Raw genomic sequence first — 21,211 nt, 5'->3', positions numbered from 1 at the left:
GGGCGACCTCCCTTGGGCTGGACCATGGGAGGGGAATCTGGGTCCCTTCGGCATCCCAGGGCCTGGAGCAGCTGCCCGGCTGTGGCTGGGCTGGAGGGGTGGGAGGGGGCGCGTGGCGCAGGACACAACCTCCCTGCGTCCCAAGACTTCCTGTCCTGCAAGGTGGGGCCTCAGAACTCCCAGGCCCCGTGTGCCTGAGGGCTGCCCAGAAGTGGACTTCAGCTTGGGGTGGGGCCAGAGACCGAGAATCAGGACTGACTCGAGGGGCTAATAGTCTCCAAGGCAATACTGCAGAGGACACAAGCCAAGTCCACAGGCCCCTGGGGAGGGGCAGCCACATGCTGGGGTGCTCACCTGGGGTGGGCTCTAGGCCTCTGGGATGAGGCAGGTGGCCTGACCCAACCCTCATCCAGGGCCTCCCTGATACTGCTGGCTTGAGGCCTCCCCGGTCCCTTCCCAGCCCTGCTCTGTTTTCTTGGCACTGACTGGGCTGGATGGTCCACTCGATACATCCTGAGTGTGGCCCTTGGGCTCCCAGAGCTTGCCACTCAGAGCTTGCCAGGGAGGTTGCCAGGGAGGTGGGGGCAGCCCCGGGCTCCTGTTCCCACCTCTGGTGGAACCCCGAAGCTGTGCTGGGTCGGGTGTGCCCTGACGTACAGCCACAGTCCAACAAGGTGGGTGTCTGAGGAGGTGACTGGGTGCTGGTCTCAGAGCCATGCTGCCCCTGCCCCAGCCCCAGCCAGAAGCTGCTCAGCCCCACGTCCTCGCCGCCTCTGGGTCATGGTGGTATTCTGGGGAGAGGAAGGCCACCTGGGGGTGCCCTTTGAGTCCAAGGGATTACAGGCCGCATCTCCCTGCCCCTGCCTCCTGGGCGGCTGCCAGGAGAATGGTGAGCAGCGCGTGAGCCGGGTGGGGCAGGACATCGGGTGGGCCGCTCTGGCCTGCCCCCTGTACCGCACGCACAGGCTCACCAGTGGCCGCCTGACCCAGGGGCAGGGCTGTGTTCCCACTCCCTCCCTCCTCTGCCAGACCCCGCACCTCCCTTTTGCCAAAGCCAGCCCGGCCCCTTGTGACATGAGCGCAGAGCAGAGGTGGCTCTGCTGGGCAGATACACAACGGCGCACCCACCTGTGTCCCACCTGCTGCAGACCTGGCAGTGGAGTTCCTAGGGGCCCTCTGACCCCTCCCCGGTCCTTTAATAAAGACTTCTGCGTGCACACGGCCCAGTGGAGCCAGGCAGGCTCAGGCTCAGGTGTGCTGTGCCCATCTAACCTCCCTCCAGCCCCTTCTGAGACCCCTGTGCCCCTCCTCACCCCCCCACCCACCCACCCCAGGACCCCCACGGGAGGAAACAGACAGGGAGGCCACACGCACAGCCCGTCGTTTATAGATCTGTCTCGTCTGTCCGTCTGTGTATATGCGTGTATATCTCTACAGAAGGGGAAAGGGGGGACTCGCGTGTAAAAATCCAAAATACAATTCTATGAGCACCCGCGTACCGGTCAGTCCGAGTGTGGCCGTGAAGGCCCCAGCAGGCAGCTGCTCATGGGGCTGGGCCCTCGGTGCTGACTGGGGGCCATGCCCGCCCAGCCGGCCCGGTACTACTGAGACCAGCCCTGCACTGGGGGGTGGGGGGTGGGGGTGTGGGGCGCAGGCCGGCCCTCCTCCTGGGGCCTCTAGGAGACAGTGGGGTCCTTGGCTTTGGGGGGCTCAGAGCCCGTCAGCAGGGAGATGGTGGGGTCGTCTGCGTAGTCATCCCCCTCGGAGAAGTAGGAGCCCTCTCCCAGCTCGAAGAGCACCGGCAGGTCGCTGCCCCCCACGTCCACGGAGCCGGGGTCCAGCAGGAGCAGGGGCTGGGCTGTGTAGTGCACCAGCTGCTTTCCTGGCGGGGGGGCACCGAGCAGGTCAGGGCGCTGGCGCAAGGGCACCGGGCGGGGGTGGGCACGTTCAGCTCACCTGAGTCAGGGCTGCTGCTCTCTGCTTCAAGAGGCCTGGGGGGCTCCTGGGGAGAGAGGAGCTCCTGGATCTGCTGGGGCGGAGGGAGTGTGGTGAGGGTTCCCGGATCCTCTCCCCCACCACCCCGCCACCCCCACGCCCTACGCACGCTGGCCAGGCTGCTGTCCAGGTCGGGCAGGCTCATGTCAGGCACTGTCACCGAAGGGCTGAACAACTGCAGGGAAGGGAGGGCGGTCAGGCCGTGCCTGTGAGCCGGGCGGGCAGGTGCGGGGCGGGGCCAGTGCGGAGTGGGCAGATGCGGGGCGGGGCCAGTGCGGAGTGGGCAGGTGTGGGGCGGGGCCGGGACTCACGTCCAGCAGGGTGCTGGTGTCCACGCTGAAGCCGTGGCTCGTCAGCATGGTCTGCAGGTTGTCCAGGTTGGAGTCCATGGCATCCAGGTGGTCGCTGAGCTCGGTCCTGGCCAGAGGGAGGGAATCGGGTGAAGCGGCATCCTGGGCGTCCCCACCCAGGCGCCTTCCTGCCAGCGCTCACACCCACCTGCCAGAGAAGGGCTCCCCTCGGCCACCACCCACCCTGCTCGGGCTCACGGGAGGCCCTCCAAGGTAGGGCCCCCCTGCGCTGCCAGCCCAGGCCCGGTGGGGCAGCGTGCACGCGGCCGGGATCCTTGGCCACGCCGGGGGAGTGGCTCAGGCCCCGCCGTCACCGGTCACCGTGAGGCCCCTGGCAGCATTTTAGGCTGGGCCAAGATGGCAGGAGGGCCAAGGAGGAGTTCAGTGCTCAGAATGGGGCGGGCGCCCAGATTTTCAGGCTCGATAAGGTTGGGCCTTTGCACCGGAAGAAAGCAGGAGGCGGCGAGGGGCCGTGCTTGGCGTTGGGTGGGCCAGCCTCTCCCCCCGGTGCCTGCCAGGAAAGAGACCGGGCCTGGCGGCTGCGAACAAAAAGGCCCTACCCTCTCCTTAGAGGAGGCCAGTCAGCACAACACCTGGGCCATCCTTTGTCAGTCAGCAACTCGGGGTGCTGGCTTGGGCCCCAGAGCCCGGGGGGCCAGTCCCTGCCACAGAGGGCCCAGGGTGCCCGTTCACCAGGCAGGGCTGAGTGCTCCCAGCCGGGCTGGGGTCTGGTCCACGTCTGGGGAGGGGCCCGAGCTCTGGCAGAGCCCTCCTCCCTCCCCAGGGGGACAGCGCTAACCCTGGCTGGACTCGGCCATGTAGAGAGGAGGAGGGGCAGGGGAAGAGGCGGGCGACCCCAGACATCTGTGGAGCGCGAGCCAAACTGCAAGATAGAAAGACAAGAGCCCCCCGATTGCAGGTGGGGGCCGGGCAGACTCCAGGCCCCCACCCTCGCCTGCCCACCTCTGGGGCAGGACAGACACAGGGACCCAGCAGCCTGCTGCAGGAGAGGGCGGCCTGGCCACACGCCTGGGCTCCTGCGGTGGAAGGGCCGTGGGATCACCTGGTTGGCATCTGTCTCCCTCCCCAGCCCTGAGCTTTGTGCTCAGGGCCAGGTCCGCGAGCTCATCCCCAGCAAGCCCTCAGCCGCAGGCCTGAGGGCCGCCCGTGTCCAGCCCTGCGGACAGTCCTCGCCAGAGGCCCGGCCGTGCTCCCAGAGGCTGGCGGGTGAGCGGATGGTACTCACTTGTCCAGGCAGGCTACGCTGAGGCACTTCTCGGGGGCCGAGGCAGGCCGGGGCGAGGGGGGGCGACCCCCGGCATCGGTGAGGGCCGGGGCCGAGGCGGCCGGCGCAGGCTCGCTCTCCCGCAGGATGGAATCAATGAGGGCGGTTGGGGACAGGGGCGTCTCCACCACGGAGGACGGCTGGCTGGGACTGGCATCCTCTGCCTGGGGGCTCCGAGGTGGGCTGGGGGGCTCCTCCTTGACTCGAACCGGGGGGCTGCCGGACAGGGGCCTGCACAGGGCGTGCACGTGTCAGCGGGCGCCTCCACGAGCCCCACCCGCTCCCGCCTGCTGGGAAGGCGCCGCGCCCACCTCTCGGCTACGCTCCCGCCCGTGGAGGCCAAGGGGCTGCCGGGGGCCAGCTCGGTGATGTCGGAGATGATGGGTCCGGAGCTGGCAACAGCGTCTGGAGGGTAGAGGCTGGAGCCGCTATAGGCCGGGGACGGAGCCTGCCACCAGAGGGAGGTGACCACATGCAGCGCCTGCCGCCAACTCACGCCCCGCCCCGCGCGGCGCCCGCTGCTCGCTGCTCACCGAGTAGGGCCCCGGGCCGTGGATGTGCTCCAGGGAGTACTGCCGGCCGTACTTGGGCATGGAATGCGCGGAGCTGCTGTCGTTCAGCATCAGCGGGCTGCGGGGAGGGGTGGGTCAGCTGCGTCCCGGCCTCGGCAGTCCCCAGGACGCGGCCAACGGGAGGGGGGCATGGCTAGCGCCTCACATCTTTCTCTTCACTCCCAGGATCCGGTTCGACTGCACCAGCGAGATGAGGAACTGGATGAGCTGCAAGGGGAGAGGAGGTCAGCCTGGCTGCGGACAGGGACCCCGTGCCCTGCCGGCCGGCGTCGCACCTTGTTGACGACTTTCTGCTGCTGGGCGTGCTTCTGCCGCAGGCTGGCCACCTCCCGCCACAGGGCCTCGTTCTCACTGCAACAGACCAGGCGCTGTTGGGGGGCTGCGGGGAGCCCTGCGGACACTCCACCCCACCCGGGTAGAAGCAGGGCCGTGGGGGACTGCGTCTCGCCACAAGCCCAGCTGCCGGGCCATCCCCACCAGAGCACAGGCTGTGGGACGGTCTGGGGGCCAGGCCAGGGCCCCGCCCCTCCTTGCGCTGTTGTGCTGCGAGGGGAGGATGCGCGGGGGTGCCGGGTGCAGGGGCAGCGGGGCTGTGGTGGAGACCTGGGCAGGGCCGGCTGGTGCGCCCCAGGATCTGGGCCGAGAGCCCCGGGGCTTTCTCGGTCACAGTCGAGGTGGCAGAGCCTTGAGGGCGGCCCCCCACCTTGGCCGTCTCTCCCTAGACCGAGGCTGAGAACGGGAGGAGAGTCCAGGGGAAGGGGGCAGTACAGCTTGCAGGCCACAGGGTGGCATGTGGGGGGTTGTCCTGTGCTTTTAGGGGATCAGAGGTGGCCTCGAGGAGCAGAAAGGGCCACCTGAGCGGCCCACGGTCTGCCGCTCCAGGGGGCCAGCCCTGCTCAGCCCCCAGCATGTCTTGCTGACGTGCAAAGAGACCCTCCTGGATTCACCCTGAGAGGTGTCCATGTCCTGGAGACCAAGTTCACCTGGTCCCATCTCCAGGTTATCACCCAGCCAGGGGCTTCTGCTGGGCCCTGAAGTGAGTAGTCGGGGCCCAGGAGCATCCTCCATGGTCTGGGGGACAGGACAGCCAGCCCTCTGAGCAGCTTTGAGGCCACACCGAGATATGGACAGCCACCCCGGGCTGGGGTTCCTGAGGTCCCCAGGGCCCCAAGTACATGGGAGGAGACCTAAGCCAGCCTCCATAGGGGTCCTGGCTCGGGGGAGCCTAGAGCTGGTTCTGTGGTGGCCACACATGCCCCAGGGGCAGGGGTTCCAGGAAGAACCCAAAGTGTTTCCTGCTTCCCAGGCCTGAGGAGAGGCAACACCCGTGCTGAGTGATCCCAGGCGCGCTCAGGGGTTGAGTGAGGAGCCCAAGGGCGTGGCCGCTGCCCCGGGCCCAGCTCTGCTTGCTGCCATGGGAACCGGGTCCAACCCCACCTTCTGGAAACGAGTTCAACCTGGCAGGGTGGGAGGCTGTGCAAGCCTGAACCTAGTTCTGTCTGGAGAGCGGAAGGCCTGAAGCGTCTGTCTCGGAGCCTGCGGGGCAGGACTGGGGGGAGAGGCCCGCCGCTGGCGCCCCTCCCCCTGCTCTGCTTGCCCCCCAGGAGGCCTCTTGGTCCCGGCACCTCCCCTGCCCGGCGCCCCAGCACCTACTGCTTCATGGCCAGCAGCTTGGAGTCCATGCTCTCCTGCTTCCCCTTCATCAGCTGCACGTCGGTCAGCAGCTTGGTGACACTGTCCTGGTGAATCTTTATGTCCTCGCTCCTCAGGGTGGACACCTGGGTCCCCAGGGGAGCAGTCACTGAGATGGCCTGGTGGGGGGGCGGGATACAGCAGAAAGGGCCAAGGGGCTGCCGGTCTGGAGGGGCCTTCGCTATGGGGGCTGATGGAGGAGGGGCTGCCAGCAGGAAGAGGGCTCGGTGCAGCCAGGCCAGGCCAGCAGGACAGGGGGTGGATGCTGCTCCTGCTGACGGCCTGGAGCGAGGTCCAAGGATGTGGGGGAGGGAGGAGGGCTACTCACGCTGGTCACTTTCCTCTTGATGTTCTCCAGGAGCTGCTCTTGGCCGCGCAGGAAGCACGGGTGCTGGAACTCGGTGTCGTCCCTCTCCGGCTTGACCAGGCCGCCCTGCTCAATGTGCACCACCTTCCGGAAGCCATCTGCGCGCGACGGGGTGGGGCAACGCTGCCTCAGGGCTGGGAACCCAGCCCCTCACTCCAGCACGCCCACCGCCCCGCTGGAGGACGAGGGAGGCTGGGGGGTGGGGAAATGCCCAGCACTGCCCTCTTGGGAGCCCTGCCTGAGGTGGCTGGGTGGTCTCGGTCTCAGGGAGACTCCACACCCCCCACGACACCCCCTCCCCTTGCAGGTGCGCTGGCTCCGGGCCATGCCCCTGGCTACCCAGGGGTCGGAGCCTGGGGGCTGCACCAGGCCAGCGAGCGGGGCCCCGGGGCAGTGCACTCACACATGTTGAGCTGCCGCACAAAGCTGGCCATGTTGCTGTGCTTGAAGTACTTGGGCAGCACCTCCTTGGCGAACTGGCCCTGGTCCAGCACGTGGAAGCTGTTCCCACTCTGCCAGGAGACGCAGGGGTCACGCAGCAGCCTCCGTGCGAGGGCTGTGCCCCCACCCAGGGTGGAGGTCGCCCTGGGACCCAGCACCCTTGCTGAGGCCCGCTCCCCCGGGCTGCAGAGGGCCATTCAGGAAGCACCTCAGAGCACTGCAGGCCCCTTCCTCAGGGGGCCTCGTGCTAGCTTTAATCAGCAAATTTCCCTTAATAACAGCCAAGACCCCAAACGGAGGCAGCCAAGAAAACGGGAACCTGATTTCAGTTACTCTGGAGGAAAACAAGAGTCATGTTCAGAAACGCAGCTTTTTCTTTTGGCGACAGAGACAAAAAACAGAGATGAAAAAAAACTGCTACGTTGGGCTTCCCTGGTGGCGCAGTGGTTGAGAGTCCGCCTGCCGATGCAGGGGACACGGGTTCGTGCCCCGGTCCGGGAGGATCCCACATGCCGTGGAGCGGCTGGGCCCGTGAGCCATGGCCGCTGAGTCTGTGCATCCGGAGCCTGTGCTCCACAACGGGAGAGGCCACAACAGTGAGAGGCCCACGTACCGCAAAAACAAAACAAAACAAAACAAAACTGCTACGCTGCTCTTCCATTTCCTTCCTGCCCTCAGTCCAAAAGCTACTGGGAGGGCGACAAGGCAGCCCTCTGTGCTGGCAGGGCCCGGGAGCGGGCACAGTCCTCCCCTGGGATGAGGGACAGGGAAGAGCCGGAAGATCCCTGTGGCAGCGACCAGGACGGAGCAACGCTTCTTAACACGGACAAAGACGTGACAATAAACAGATGTAAGTGTGAGGTGAGGAGAAATGGTGGAAGAGAGACCTCTAAAGCTTTTTTCCTCCAAAGAAGCAATAAGAAAACTAGCAAGAAATGTTTAGTCAACTTCTTCAGAACCCTGAAGCTCACCCAAAGGACTGCAGCAACATGGGGAGAATTTATTCAAGACATGGTTGAATCTCAGTAAGATCAGTGAGCTGTGGCATTCAAACTCGCCCTGTTTCCACCTCCTTTCCCGTAGCTGTGAAAACCAACAGCTGAAATTGTGGGGGAACCAGCATTCTGGCAGCCACAGGGTGAGAATGGGGCTGGGGCTCCTTCAAGGCCTGTATGGCAACTCCCTGGAAGGTTCCACTTGCAAGGCTGTTTTTGTTTGATTTGACTGGAAGCTCTCTTAGTATAAAAAGCCTTTCCCTAGGGATGTTTGTTGAAAACATCTAGAGGCAATTTTAAAACTTGTGGCTGCCTAAGACAGTGGATAGCAGACGGGGAAAAACAAGCTAACCAGAAAACTTAAAAGGAAGAGCTGGGGAATGAGATATCAAGAGGAGCTTTGAAAAGCTCCAAAATATTCCAGGGGATCTAGAAGTCACATGCACATGTAGAGCTGTGTGCACGCCTGAGAGAGACCTGAGAAGGCCCTCTCATCTCTGGCTGACTGAGGCTCTGCATAAGCAGGAAGTGGAGGAGAAAGTCAAGGTGTCAACTACCTGGCTGGGAGGTGAAGGCACGCCCAGCACATACAGAGTCCCCTGCAGAGGCTGGGAGGGTTATTGTCTCCAGGCATTGAAGGACATTCCTGCTCCCTTTACTCCCTGACCAATGAGCTAACTGGGCAGAGAACTCAGTGACCACACACAACAAAGAACACAAACTGCCCAGAATTAGTTCAGAAAAGTCACTAAACAAACAAACAGCAATGACAAGAAACAGCGACAAACCCTGGCAAGCGTAGAAAATCTGATACTGAGTTTAACAGATGCCACATTATATTAATGGAAAGTCCAACATTCAACAAAAAATTACGAAATATGCAAAGAAACAAGGTATGATCCATACATGGGAAAAAAGCAACCGAAAGAAACTGTCCCTAAGGAAGCTCAGATGTTGGACTTACTAGACAAAGACTTTAAAATCAGGTATTTGAAATATGTTTGAAGAACAAAACAAAATGGCATCTAAAGAAATAAAGGAAAGCATAAGAATGATATCTCTTAGAACAAAGAATAACAATAAAGATAGAAGTTATAAATATGAACAACAAAAAAATCCTGGAGTTGAAAAGTGTAACAACTCAGATTTAAAATTCACTGGAGGGGGCTTCCCTGGTGGCGCAGTGGTTAAGAGTCCACCTGCCGATGCAGGGGACACGGGTTCGTGCCCCGGTCCGGGAAGATCCCACATGCCACGGAGCGGCTGGGCCCGTGAGCCATGGCTGCTGAGCCTGTGCGTCCGGAGCCTGTGCTCCGCAACGGGAGAAGCCACAACAGTGAGAGGCCCGCATACCGAAAATAAAATAAAATAAAATAAAATTCACTGGAGGGCTCAAGAGCAGATCCAAGCAGGAATAAGAAAGAATCAGCGAACGTAAAGGAAGATATTCAACTGAGATTACCTAGGCTGAGAGACAGAAAGAGAAAAGAATGAAGAAAGTGAACAGGGCTCAGAGGCAATGTGGTACACCACCAAAGACCAACATATGCATAAAGGAGAGGAGAAAAAGGGACAGAAAGAATATCTGAAGAAATAATGGCAGAAAACTTCCCAAATTTCATGAAAAATATCCAAGAAGCTAAACAAATTCCAAGGATAAACTCAAAGAGATTCACATCTAGATATCCATAATCAAACTGAAGAAAGCAAAAGACCAAGGAAGAATCTTGAAAGCAGTAAGAGATAATAGACCCATCATATACAAGGAATCCCTAATAACAGCTAATTTGTCATCAGAAACCATGCAGGCCAGAAGCCAGTGGGATGACATACCAAAAATGCTGAAAGAAAAAAACCTGTCAGCCAAGAATTCTATATCCAGCAAAACTATCCTTTGAAAATAAAGGCAAGGTTTCTCTGTCTGGGAAGGCAGCTAAGGAGATCCAGTGAACCACTCCAAGGAGAAAAAAAATGAAGCTTATTTAAGTCATCTAAAGTCTCTGGAAATTGTCCTAAAGGCATATAACAAATGAAGAAACATTTATTCAAGAAAACCTAAAACTCAGTAGGAACAGAGTCTGTAGCATTTTAGCCATAACTTACTCCCTCCTCCTCACACCAGTTCAACTGGATTGATATGACACTCTGGGAGGCTATGGCCTAGAGGTGGGGATTCCTCTCCCCTCAGTTTACAACCAAGGCTTTCTGTGTCTTACTGAGGGGCAGGCCACCAGCATTTCTCATCTTGTCCAGCTTGAAGGTGAAGAGGCTAAATTCCTGGTGATCGCAGCCAAGAGGCTGAGGGCCCTCTTCCCCATCTTGCCCCCAACCTATAGAATGGAGGCTCTACCCCAGGCGTGGCAGGCTGAGAATACTGGGGCTTCAATTACCCTCACCCCAGTTAGCCTTTAATTTCTTTTTCTTGTCTTAATGTACTGGGTAGGACTTCCAGTACACTATTAGCCAGAACTGGTGAAAACGGACTTTGTGCTTTGTTCTGATCTTATGAGCAAAGCATTCAGTGTCTTACCATTATGTATGATATTAGGTGTAGGATTTTTTTGTGTGTGTTGTTTTTTCCTAAAGATCCTTTTGTATCAAGCTGAGGAAAGTCCCTGCTAGCCCTGGTTTTCCTAGTTTCCTGAGGGATTTTTTTTTTTTATTATCACGAACGTCAAATTTTGTCAAATGCTTTTTTTGAATCAAATAATATGATCATGTGGTTTCTCTTCTTTAGATTGTTAACATGGTGGATTATATTGATTTAAAAATCTTGAACCATCCTTGCATTCCTGGGATAAGTCCCACTTGTTGTGACATTATTCTTTTTATGTACTGTCAAATTTGATTTGCTAAAATTTTATAGAAGACATTATGAAGGATATTGGTCTGCAATTTTCTTGGACTGTTTTTGTCTAATCATTTGGGCCTGAAAATTCTTTTTAGGAAGGTTTATGACTAGGAATTCTATTTCTTTAATAGACTCAGGACCACTAATAGTTATGTTTCACCTTGGGTGAGTTTTGGCCGTTTGTGCTTTTCAAGGAATTGGTCCATTTCATCAACTTTACATGCATAGAGTTGTTTGTAGTACTTCCTTATTATCCCCTTACCACCTGTGGCGTCTGTAGTGATATATCCTCTGTGATTCCTGATATTAGTAATTTACCTTTTTTCTTCTGTCAGTCATTCCACAAGTTACCAATCTCAATCTTTTGAAAGATTCAGCTTTTGAATTCATTTATCATGTTTTACTGTTTTCAATTTCATTGATTTTTGTTGTCTTTATTCTTTCCTTCCTTCTGCTTGCTTTGGGCTTGTTTTGCTGTTTTTTACTTTAACGTGGAAGCTCAGAAGCCATTCTTATTTCCCTTTTAGCACTGCTTTATGTGGACCTCACACATTTTCAGACAGGAAGAGTTTGGTGGACTGCTGGGGAATGTCTGTAGCACAGATGGATATCCTGTCAGGTGGAAAATGAGGAAAGAAAACACTCCTCTGGAGGCTGCACTCTTGCGAGTCTTGACGGTGGCATCTGCAGGCTGCTACTGTGCCTCAATCTCCCCATGTGGCATCTACCATTCACCCACACGACCTCAAGCACATCCTGTCTCACCCTAGGCCAGACTGCTTGCTGAGCTCTACCCTTGCTGACTGATTGGGTGTCTCCACCTGGCTGGCCGTCTGGGATGTACCTCCAGATCTCTGAAAAGGAACCTATAATCTATATACAGTTTACCATTTTAAACGAACAACTCTCCATTTCTGACACACAGCTATTTACTCGCACAGGCGAGGAACAGAGAACATTTCCATCTACCCCCCAAATCACCCCTACGTCCCCTTGCCGTCAACCTCCTCCCTCATCCCCAGGCAACCACTGATCTTTTGTCCCCATCGTTTTGCCTTTTCTGGAATGTCATGTAAGTGGAATCACAGGGTATGTAGCCTTTTGTGTTTGTATGTAGCCTTTCACTTAGCATAATGCCTTTGAGATGCAGCCATAGTGTTGCAAGGGTAAGCTGTTTGTTCCTCTTAAATGCTGAGTAGTATTCCATTGTAGGGATGTCCCAGAGTTTGTCTTCCACTCACCAGTTAATGGACATCTGGGTTGTGTCCTGTTTTTGGCTATTATAACTAAGTGCTACGAACATTTGTGTCCTGGTTTTTTCCTTCTAGAAGTTATACAGTTTTAGCTCTTATATTTCAATCTATTTAATTTTTGTATATAGTATTAAACACAGGACAGGCTCACATTTGTGCTTGTGGAAGTCCAATTATTCCAGCACCATTTGTTGAAAAGACAGTTCTTCCTCCATTGAATTACAGTGGCATCTTTGTCAAAAATCAAACAACCTTGAATGGGTGGGCCTACTTCTGGACTCTCTAGTCTGTTCCATTTATTTGTATGTTTACAGTTATGCCAATATCACTCAGTATTGATTATTATAGCTTTACAGTATGTCTTGATATCGGAGAGTGTGAGTCTTCCAACTTTGTTCTCCTTAAAAAAAAAAAAAAAGGTTGACTATTCTCTGTCCTTTGCTTTTTCATATAAACTGAAGGTTACTGCACACAAAAATTTCTGCTTGGATTTCACTGGGATTGTGTGGAATCTACTTACGTCTTTTTCTCAGCCATGTTTTATAGTTTTCAATGAATAAATTACACACGTATATATGTGTATGTGTGTGTGTGTGTGTATACATACACACATTTTGCAAGATTTACCCCATGACAACTAGCCTACAGATGGCCTCCAAGGATCCCCACCTCCAGGAGTCCACAGCTTGTGCTGTCCATGATCTACCAGGAATGTTCTCTATGACCAACAGCATCCAGCAGACATGATGGTATCTGAGAACACATTACAAGCCCACCTTGGGCTCTTGCTCTCTCAGATTGCTTGCCCTGGGAGAGGCAAGGTGACATGCTGAAAGCAGCCCTAAGGAGAGGTCCACAGGGTGAGGAACTGAGGCTGCCAGCACCCAGCTGAGTCTTTTTTTTTTTTTTAAGATTTTTTTGATGTGGACCATTTTCAAGGTCTTTATTGAATTTGTTACAGTATTAATTCTGTTTTATCTTTTGTTTTTTTGGCTGAGAGGCATGTGGGACCTTGACTCCCCGACCAGGGATCGAACCCGCACTCCCTGCATTGGAAGGCGAAGTCTTAACCACTGGACCACCAGGAAAGTCCCCCCAGCTGAGTCTTGAGATGACTGCACCCTCACAAGAGATCCTGAGGCAGCCAGCTCATGGCTCTCAGACACTGGGAGATAACAAGGGTTTGTTGTTTTAGGCAGTTAGTTTGGAGGCGACTGGTTACACAGCCACAGATAATACAACCAGTAAGTGTTCTGTGGTTTTTGTAGCACTGTAAATATTTCCATTTTCAACAGTTCGTTACTGGTACATAGAAATATATTCCATTTCTGTATATTGGCCTTGAATCCTGTGACCTCACTGAACTCATTCATTAGTTCTAATAACTTTTCTGTAGATTCTTTGGGATTTGCTAAGTAAACAATAATGTTTTCTATGAATAGAGAGTTTTATTTCTTGCACTTCAATCTTGATGTCTTTTATTTATGTATTTGCCATATTGCCTGAGCAGGGCATCCAATACATATTAAGGAAAAGCAGTAAAAGCAGACATCCTTGCCTTCTTTTCTAGCCCTGGGGAAAGTACTCAGTTTTTCACCATTAAGTATGTTAGCAGTAGGGTTTTTTTGGTACAAGCTTTTTATGAGATCGATGAATTTCCCTTCCTAGTTTGCTGAGCTTTAAAAAAAATTTTATGTATTTATTTATTTTTGGCTGCATTGGGTCTTCATTGCTGCATGCGGACTTTCTCTAGTTGTGGCGAGTGAGGGCTACTCTTCGTTGTGCTGCGTGGGATTCTCATTGTGGTGGCTTCTCTTGTTGCGGAGCACGGGCTCTAGGCACGCGGGCTTCAGTAGTTGTGGCTTGCGGGCTCTAGAGCGCAGGCTCAGTAGTTGTGGCACACGGACTTAGCTGCTCTGCAGCATGTGGGATCTTCCCAGATCAGGGATCGAACCCATGTCCCCTGCACTGGCAGGTGGATTCTTAACCACTGAGCCACTCAGGGAAGTCCCTTGCTGAGTTTTTATCATGAAATGGATATTGAACTTTGTCAAATGCTTCTTCTGCCTCTGTTGAGAAGATCGTGTGGCTTTTCTTCCCCATTCTGTTGATGTGGTGAGTTACACTAGGTCTTGAGTGTTGACCCGACTTCCGCCTACAGGGCCCCTTCCAGTCCCAGGCCTCATGCTGTCTCTGATCGGAAGTCAGTCTCATTCTTATCCTATTCTTCCATGTGCAATTTCCTTTCTTTTTCTGGCTGCTTTTAAGATTTTCCCTTCACCACTTGTTTTCAGCAATTTGATTGTGATGTGCATTGGTTATCGTTTTTTTGTGCTTTATCTTCCTTGGGAATCATTGAAATTCTTGGATCTGTGGGTTTACAGCTTTCAAAGAAAAAAAAAACTGGGGAAAATTTCAACCAGTATTTCTAAAATTCTCGTTCCTCCTTTACTCTGGAACTTAAATTGTGTGTCAGACCACGGACATTATCCCCATAAGGCTCTGCTCACTTTTTTAAGTCTTTTTTTCCTCTCTGTGATCACCGTGCATAGTTTCTTTTGCTAGTGTTCAGTGATCTTTTCTTCTGCAGTTTCTAATCTGCTGTTTAATCCCCTCCAGTAACTTATAAAAACAAGCTTTAAATTTTAGAAAGTTAGATTTACAGAAAAGCTAGACAGTACAGAGTTCCCATATATCCCACACCCAGTTTCCCTATTATTAACACCCTGCATTAGTGCGTATGCCACAAGTAACGAATCAATATATTAGTAGTTTATTTTTAACCAAAGTCCCCGTTTTGTTCAGATTTCCTTAGTTTTTACCTAATAGGTCTTTCCATTCCGGGACATCATCCGAGACATTACATCACATTCACGTCTTCTTACGTCATTCTTGACAGTCTCAGACTTTCCTGGTTCCTGATGCCCTTGGCAGTTTTGAGGAGGACTAGGCTGGTATTGTGTAGAATGTTGCTCAACTTGGATTCGTCTGATGTTTTTCCCTCATGATGAGTTGGGGTTACGTGAAGTTTTTGGAGAGGAAGACCACAGAGGTGGCTTGCACTGCCCATCACAGCACATCAGGGCACACCCATCAACGTGACTCATCACTGCTGGCGGAGGCCTGTCAGGTGTCTCCACCGTACAGTCTCTCCCCCCACCCCCTCCTGTACTCCTCAGAAGGAAGTCTGTGTGCAGCCAACACTGAAGGGTAGGAATTACGTGTCACCTCTTTGAAGGGAGTCAACAGAAATAATTTGGAATTCTTCTGCGTGGGACACTTGTTCCGGAGATATTCTGTTCAATTTCCTTCCTTTTTATATCTTCCATTTCTCTGTCTTAATGTTTTCTCTCTACTTCTTTGAGCACACAGAGAATCTTAATAACTCTTTTAATGTCCTTGCTCGCCACTTCCATCACACCTGGATCTGTTACTATGACTCTTCCCTTCTTTGTTACAGGTCACATTCTCATGACAAGTGGATCATCTATTAGTTTTGACTAGATCCTGGAAGAAGAATTTTACTACATTGTGTCTGAGTTTAGTTGTCTTCCTTTCAAGAGCACTGCACCCTCAGTTCTGCAGGAAAGGATCAGCCTGATCCTTTTTTTTGTGTGTGTGTGGTACACGGGCCTCTCACCGCTGTGGCCTCTCCCGTTGCGGAGCACAGGCTCCAGACACACAGGCCCAGTGGCCATGGCTCATGGGCCCAGCTGCTCCGCAGCATGTGGGATCCTCCCGGACTGGGGCACGAACCCGTGTCCCCTGCATCAGCAGGCTGACTCCCAACCACTGTGCCACCAGGGAAGCCCAGCCTGATCCTTTTAAGGCTTGTTTTCAAGCTTGTTTACACTGCATTTGGGTAGCCTTTTCTCTGGGGCTAATCCAGCCCCACTTTCAAGCCGTGGCTGTTCTGAGGTCCGTGAAAGGCTCTGTATGTTAGAGTGGTCTCTCCACTCTGGCTGTGAGGAATCAGATGACTCGACCAACTCTAGGTGAGCCTGGTGATCGCTCCCCACACGGCTCCTCAGTGGCTGTTCTTTCGCTGGAAGTTCTCGGGCGGCTTCCCAGGCTCCCCACATGGATGGGCAAAGCAGCACTTGACCAAGATCCACAGGGGCTCACGTGCAGCTCCTCCTCTCTAGTACCAGGTCTTGCAAATTCTGGCTGTCTCAGTTTCTCCAAAGGCCAGGCTCTCAGAGTCTGAACACTGCCTCCAGACAGAAAGCCTATAAGCAGCTGGAGGGCTCACCGGTCCTCCCTGTTTAACTAACCTGAACACTGCTGGTGGGTTGAGTCCATGTTGAATGCGTCCTACCAGCCTGACCTTAAGGCCTGTTAGAAGGCTGAGAGGGCCTTCTGGTGAGTCCATCGCAGAACCCAACGTCTCCTCCTCCTCTGCTGACCACGTGCCATTCCTGCAGGAAGTCTTGGCTTACCCTTGGATATAACGGAAACCAGTGATGGGAAATACGGCAGGACCAGGGAGAAGCTGTTGCCCAGCTGCTGGCTGGCGAGCAATGCCCTTGCCCCTGAGGTGCAGTTCTTAGTAAATATCCAGTCTTACTGTAAATTCAGAGTCTGTGGCCCTATTTCCTACACAACTGTGAACAACTTGAAACGTACACAAAGTTTTGCACGTAAGCACATTTTTACAGAGGGAGGATCTCTGTCTCTGAATATTTTCCCAAAGCGCCCACAACTCAACAGGATTAGCATCCACAGTAATTCCATGAGAGGCCTCCCTGTACTTTTCAAGTATATTCCCAGAAGAAAAGGCCCGTTTTAGTCCCCCAGCCAAAGAGACTGGTGTGTGTGATGTGCTCCGGGAGCAGTGGGCATGCAGCTGGCACCCATGTGCAGTGTGAGCACTACAGCCGCGTGGACGCGGTAGCAGAGCAACGCAGCCTGGTGGGAGGACATGGGAGGCACAAGGTGGGGTGCAGAGGGGAGCTCACTTTCGGTCCCCTCCCCGGCCTTCGTCTTGTCCTCAACCGAGAAGAGGACCATCTGCACTGTCCTCACGTCATTTTCTTACTTCTGCTCAGGGTCGCAGCACAGGCCCCATGACCAGAGCCTCCCCACTCACGTCCAGCCGCCAGCCCCGTGCTTGGGTCTCCAGGCCCAGCTGAACATCTGCACACAGGTGACTTCTGACTCAGTAACTGCCTGGGCCCTCCCAGTGGGAGGAGACTGTGGGGCCGCTGCCAGCACCTCCAGAATCGGGAAACATTCAGGGAGCCGGCCTCCCTCCTTCCACAGCCCGCGAAGCCAGCCCTGCGAGCCCTGCAGATCTCCAGGAAACCCTGCAGCCAAAGGTGCAGCTCTGGGGTCTTTAGCCCGGCGCCTGTGGTATCTGACAGGAGCTGACCGCTCATTCCAGGGCGGGTCCTATGGACCCCGCTGACCCCTCTCCGGTCCTTTAATAAAGACTTCTGCGTGCACACGGCCCAGTGGAACCAGGCAGGCTCAGGTTCAGGTGTGCTGTGCCCATCTACCCTCCCTCCAGCCCCTTCCGAGACCCCTGTGCCCCTCCTCACCAGCCCCTGCCCACCCCAGGACCGTGAAGGGAGGAAAGAGACAGGAGGCCACACGCACAGCCCGCCGTTTATAGATCTCTGCCTGTCTCGTCCACCCATCCATCCATCCATCTATACGCATACCTATATATCTCTATGGAAGGGGAAAGGGGGGATTCTCGTGTGAAAACACAAAATACAATTTTATGAGCACCAAGTACTGGTTAGTCCGAGTGTGGCTGGGGTCAAGCTAAGAAAGCAGGTAGGGACTTCCCTGGTGGCGCAGTGGTTAAGAATCCACCTGCCAATGCAGGGGACACAGATTCAAGCCCTGGTCCGGGAAGATCCCACATGCTGCGGAGCAACTAAACCCGTGCACCACAACTACTGAGCCTGCGCTCTAGAGCCCGCGAGCCACAGCTACTGAAGCCCACGTGCCTAGAGCCTATGCTCCCTAACAAGAGAAGCCACAACAATGAGAAGCCCGTGCACCGCAACAGAGTAGCCCCTGCTCGCCACAACTAGAGAAAGCCTGCACGCAGCAACGAAGACCCAAGGCAGCCAAAAATAAATAAATAAATAAATAAATAAATAAATAAATTTATTTTGTTTTTTTAAAAAAAGAAAGCAAGCAGGTGGGGTGGAGCTGGAGCCTGGACCCCACAGGTGGAGGCCTCACGTTGCCCTCTACCCGGGAGACGCAGAGTGTGGCGAGGGCAGGCGTGAGCCAGAGCTGGACACCTCTGGCTCCAGAGGTGAGCGAGAGACCGTGGACTTCGGGTCCTGCTCAGCCATCCCCCAGCTCTTCGTCTGTTTCCTGATGTCTCTGGGACTCAGTTCCCGTGTCTCTAAAAGGCCGGCTGTCACCTCCACGTGGGGCTGTGGAAGGAGGGGAACCGATACCCGAGGGGCTGGGCCTCCTGCTGCGCAGAGGGACTGGGTAGGGACAGCCATGTCCTGTTTGGCAGGTGCAGGGGGCGCCAGGAGCCTCCAGGCCCCCGGCGCCCCTCACAGCCTGCACCGGGTGCACCTCCGGCCTTTCGGGGCCACTGCCCATCCCCGAGGGCGGGGCGGAGGGCCTGCTGGGGCCCACTTGGCTCCCGGGCCGGGAGGAGGGGCAGCCCTGCCTGTCGTGGGAGCCCCGAAAACGGTCCTTGGCCAGCTCGGACTGGCCAGGTGCGACCAGGACCCTCCTCGAAGGGTCGGTCTCACAGGGAGCTGGTGACCTGACTGCAGGGACTGCTTTCCAGCCAGTCCCTCCAGTGTGACCCTCTGACCGCCGGTGCTCACATGGGTCATCCTAGGCGAAAAAGGCCCTCGCTCTTAGGGCCTCGAAGTGCCTGCAGCCTAAAAAGAAGAGCCTCCTTCACCTATGCACTCCCTCCCCCCATCCCTGTCCCGTGGGAGTGGGGTAAGGAGAGCCGCTGCATTCGCCAGCTTCCCTCCCGAGGGCGGCGGGGCCTCGGGTCCTGCAGGGCAGCCCCGGCCTATTCAGCAGTGGCTCCACACCAAGCACATCGGTAACTGGCAGGGGTTCTGGAAGCGGGGGAGCCAACATGACTCTCTGGGCAGCGACCTGCTGGCCGTCCCCTGGGCTGTGCAGAGAACGCACAACACTGCCGGACTGGCCCCCCGGCCAGAGTTTCTGGGGCCGGAAGCCACCCCTCACCCCCACCCCCATTACTCAGCCTTGAGGGTCAGCCACCCCACCACCGCCTTTCCCTGGTCCCCCCGGGGTCAAACGCTGGGAAGGTCCTCTTGGCAGAATGGGGAGAAAACTTCCAGCACAAGCGGGAAGGCACCGAGAGCACAGATGCCAGAACCTCCCAAGGTCTCTGGAAGCTGGACTTTGGGCTGCAAGTCTGCAGAAGTCTCCATGAGGACTTTCTGACAGAGGCCCGGGGCTTGTGTGGGCATCACTGAGACCTCAGGCAGGGGGCTGTCTCCTTTCTCGGGGCTGGGCAGCTCTGCAGCCCCTGCCCAACTCAGAAAAGGGCTCCGTTTCTGCCCTGCCTGGCAGTGCCAGCCCGCCCACTGCCTCCTGCACCAAGCACACCCTGCTCGGCCTGTGGACAGACCAGGGGGGCTCAAGTGCGCAGGCTCCAGCCAGCACCCCTCGACCCCCGGGGAGAAAGTGCCAGCAGGGCCGGCGGATGGTGCAGCCGCTGTGAACGAGGCTGTCTCAGGCTTGATGGTTCCCGCTTTCCTGCTCCAAGGCCTTGCCCAGAGCACAGACAGTGGGACCTGGAGAACCCGCTGGTGGGGCTTTGCCCACTGCCTCACGATCTTTAAGCAGAAGCAGTGAGCAGGTCAAAGGTGGGGCGATCACCCCGGTAGGACTAAGCTCGGAACATCCCAAAAGGTCTCTGATGCCCCTCCCCAAACCGGGTAAGAGTGCTGCCTGGGAGTTAAGGGAAAGGGGAAAGAGGAAGAAGGAAGGATAATGACAGAAACATGGGGTCATTTCCTTGGGTCTGCGAAGTTCAAGGCCTGCAACGAAAGGATGGTGGTAACAGGACAGGCTGCAGGAGAGCACGGCCCCCGCCATTACGGAGACAAGCAGTGGGAATGGAGCGCGCCACACGGATGTGTTACTTGGACCAACACAAAGTGTCCCCCACAAGGACGCTGCAGGATTTCTAGTCTCTTTACTCCCTCTCCCCCTCTCGAGGCAGCGCTTCCGCAAACAGACAGCCCAGGAACGAGAGGACCCAGCCTCCAGTTCTGGGCTCGCTTCAGCCCCGACTGTTCTTCGTTCCTAAGGGCTTAAGACTGTGGAAGAGAAGTACTTAGGAGAGTCTGAGAAAGCCAGCGTCCCGGCCCTCAGGACAGCAAGCCCGTCTGGAGGCGCCCAGAGGCTCCGCAGCCCAGGGCGGCCTAGGCCACCCATCTGCCGGCCCTGAGCTATGGCTCCGGCCTTCCCCGGACACGACGTCACAGCCCGGACGTGAATGGCAGATTCTCAGCCGCAACTCCAGACAGTCTCTGCTGTCCCTCTGCAAGCCCGAATTGTCCGGTCTGCAGGGCCAGACCACGGAAACGAGCCTGCTGCCAGGCAACTGGAGGCAGGGACGCGACTGAAGACGTCCCGAGAGGAACGAAAAACAAAGTCGCTCTTGGGAAACCCGGCTCTGGTCTCCGGACACGGGCTCGAGACCCACCGGAACTTTATGACGTTTTGCTTTCTGTTTTCGCTCCTTTTCCTTTTCCACTAGAGTAACGCCCTCCAATTCCTGCGCCAAGTCCTGATTTCTTCCCAAAGGCTGCCGACCCCACCACCCTGGTAACTCATCTGAGAAGCTACGGGGGCCACCTGGGCACAACGCTCACCAGCGAAACTGGGCGCTGCCCTAAGGCCAGACGCGCTTCCGCAGTTGTCCCGCACATAGCCGGCGCGAGACCGAGGAGGAGAGGCCCTTCCTGCCCAGCCCAGGGGAGCGCGCGGCAGGAAAGACGAGGGGCGGCCTCGGACGCTCTTTCCCGACGCCCTGCTGCCCGCCCCCCAAAACCCCGGGCCGGCGCGCCCAGCCCCTCACCGGGCTCCAGCAGATAAGCGCGTCCGTGTCCGGGTCGCTCACGAGGGTCCACAGCTTGGTCAGGAAGGCCGGGACGTTGCTGGGCCCCGCCGCGCCCGGGCCCACGGGCAGATCCATAGCGGGCGAGGCGGGAGAAACGGAGGTAGCGACCGCGAGGAAGGGCTGAGGGCCGGGCTAGCGCCGCCGCCGCGTCTCCCGCGCGGGCCGCGCCACCGCCGCTCGCTGCGCACACACGGCCCCAGGGCCTAGCATGGCCGCCGCCATCTTGCGACGGACGCGCTCCCGCCGGCGCCGCCCGCCCGCGTCCCCACGGCGCGCGCACGCCGGCCCCGCCCCACCCAGGGCCCGCCCCGCG

At 56.2% G+C, this 21,211-nt stretch overlaps 1 protein-coding gene across 5 annotated transcripts; it reads right to left on the bottom strand.

Annotated features, from left to right (window-relative positions):
• Positions 1–1,380: 1,380 nt before the first annotated feature.
• HSF1 (heat shock transcription factor 1) lies at positions 1,381–21,134 on the bottom strand. 5 transcript variants are annotated; one of them, XM_060115585.1, is made up of 14 exons: positions 20,857–21,134; positions 6,665–6,773; positions 6,223–6,359; positions 5,856–6,013; positions 4,478–4,553; positions 4,348–4,409; positions 4,164–4,260; positions 3,942–4,078; positions 3,592–3,861; positions 3,145–3,228; positions 2,307–2,412; positions 2,105–2,170; positions 1,957–2,026; positions 1,381–1,882 (listed from the first exon to the last, which is right to left on the bottom strand). In XM_060115585.1, the coding sequence occupies exons 1-14, from the start codon at positions 20,971–20,973 to the stop codon at positions 1,677–1,679; spliced, it is 1,695 nt and encodes a 564-aa protein (XP_059971568.1). In that variant the 5' UTR covers positions 20,974–21,134; the 3' UTR covers positions 1,381–1,676. The 5 variants fall into 5 exon arrangements, with proteins under 5 accessions (XP_059971568.1, XP_059971569.1, XP_059971570.1 ...); XM_060115586.1 differs by having other exon boundaries at positions 5,856–5,980; XM_060115587.1 differs by lacking the exon at positions 2,105–2,170.
• Between the last annotated feature and the right edge of the window lie 77 nt (positions 21,135–21,211).

Source organism: Mesoplodon densirostris, chromosome 13 (genome assembly GCF_025265405.1).
Source record: "Mesoplodon densirostris isolate mMesDen1 chromosome 13, mMesDen1 primary haplotype, whole genome shotgun sequence".
Classification (NCBI taxonomy): Eukaryota; Metazoa; Chordata; class Mammalia; order Artiodactyla; family Ziphiidae; genus Mesoplodon; species Mesoplodon densirostris.
Note: the sequence above shows the minus strand (reverse complement) of the source record. Positions and strands in the feature narration are given on the sequence as shown.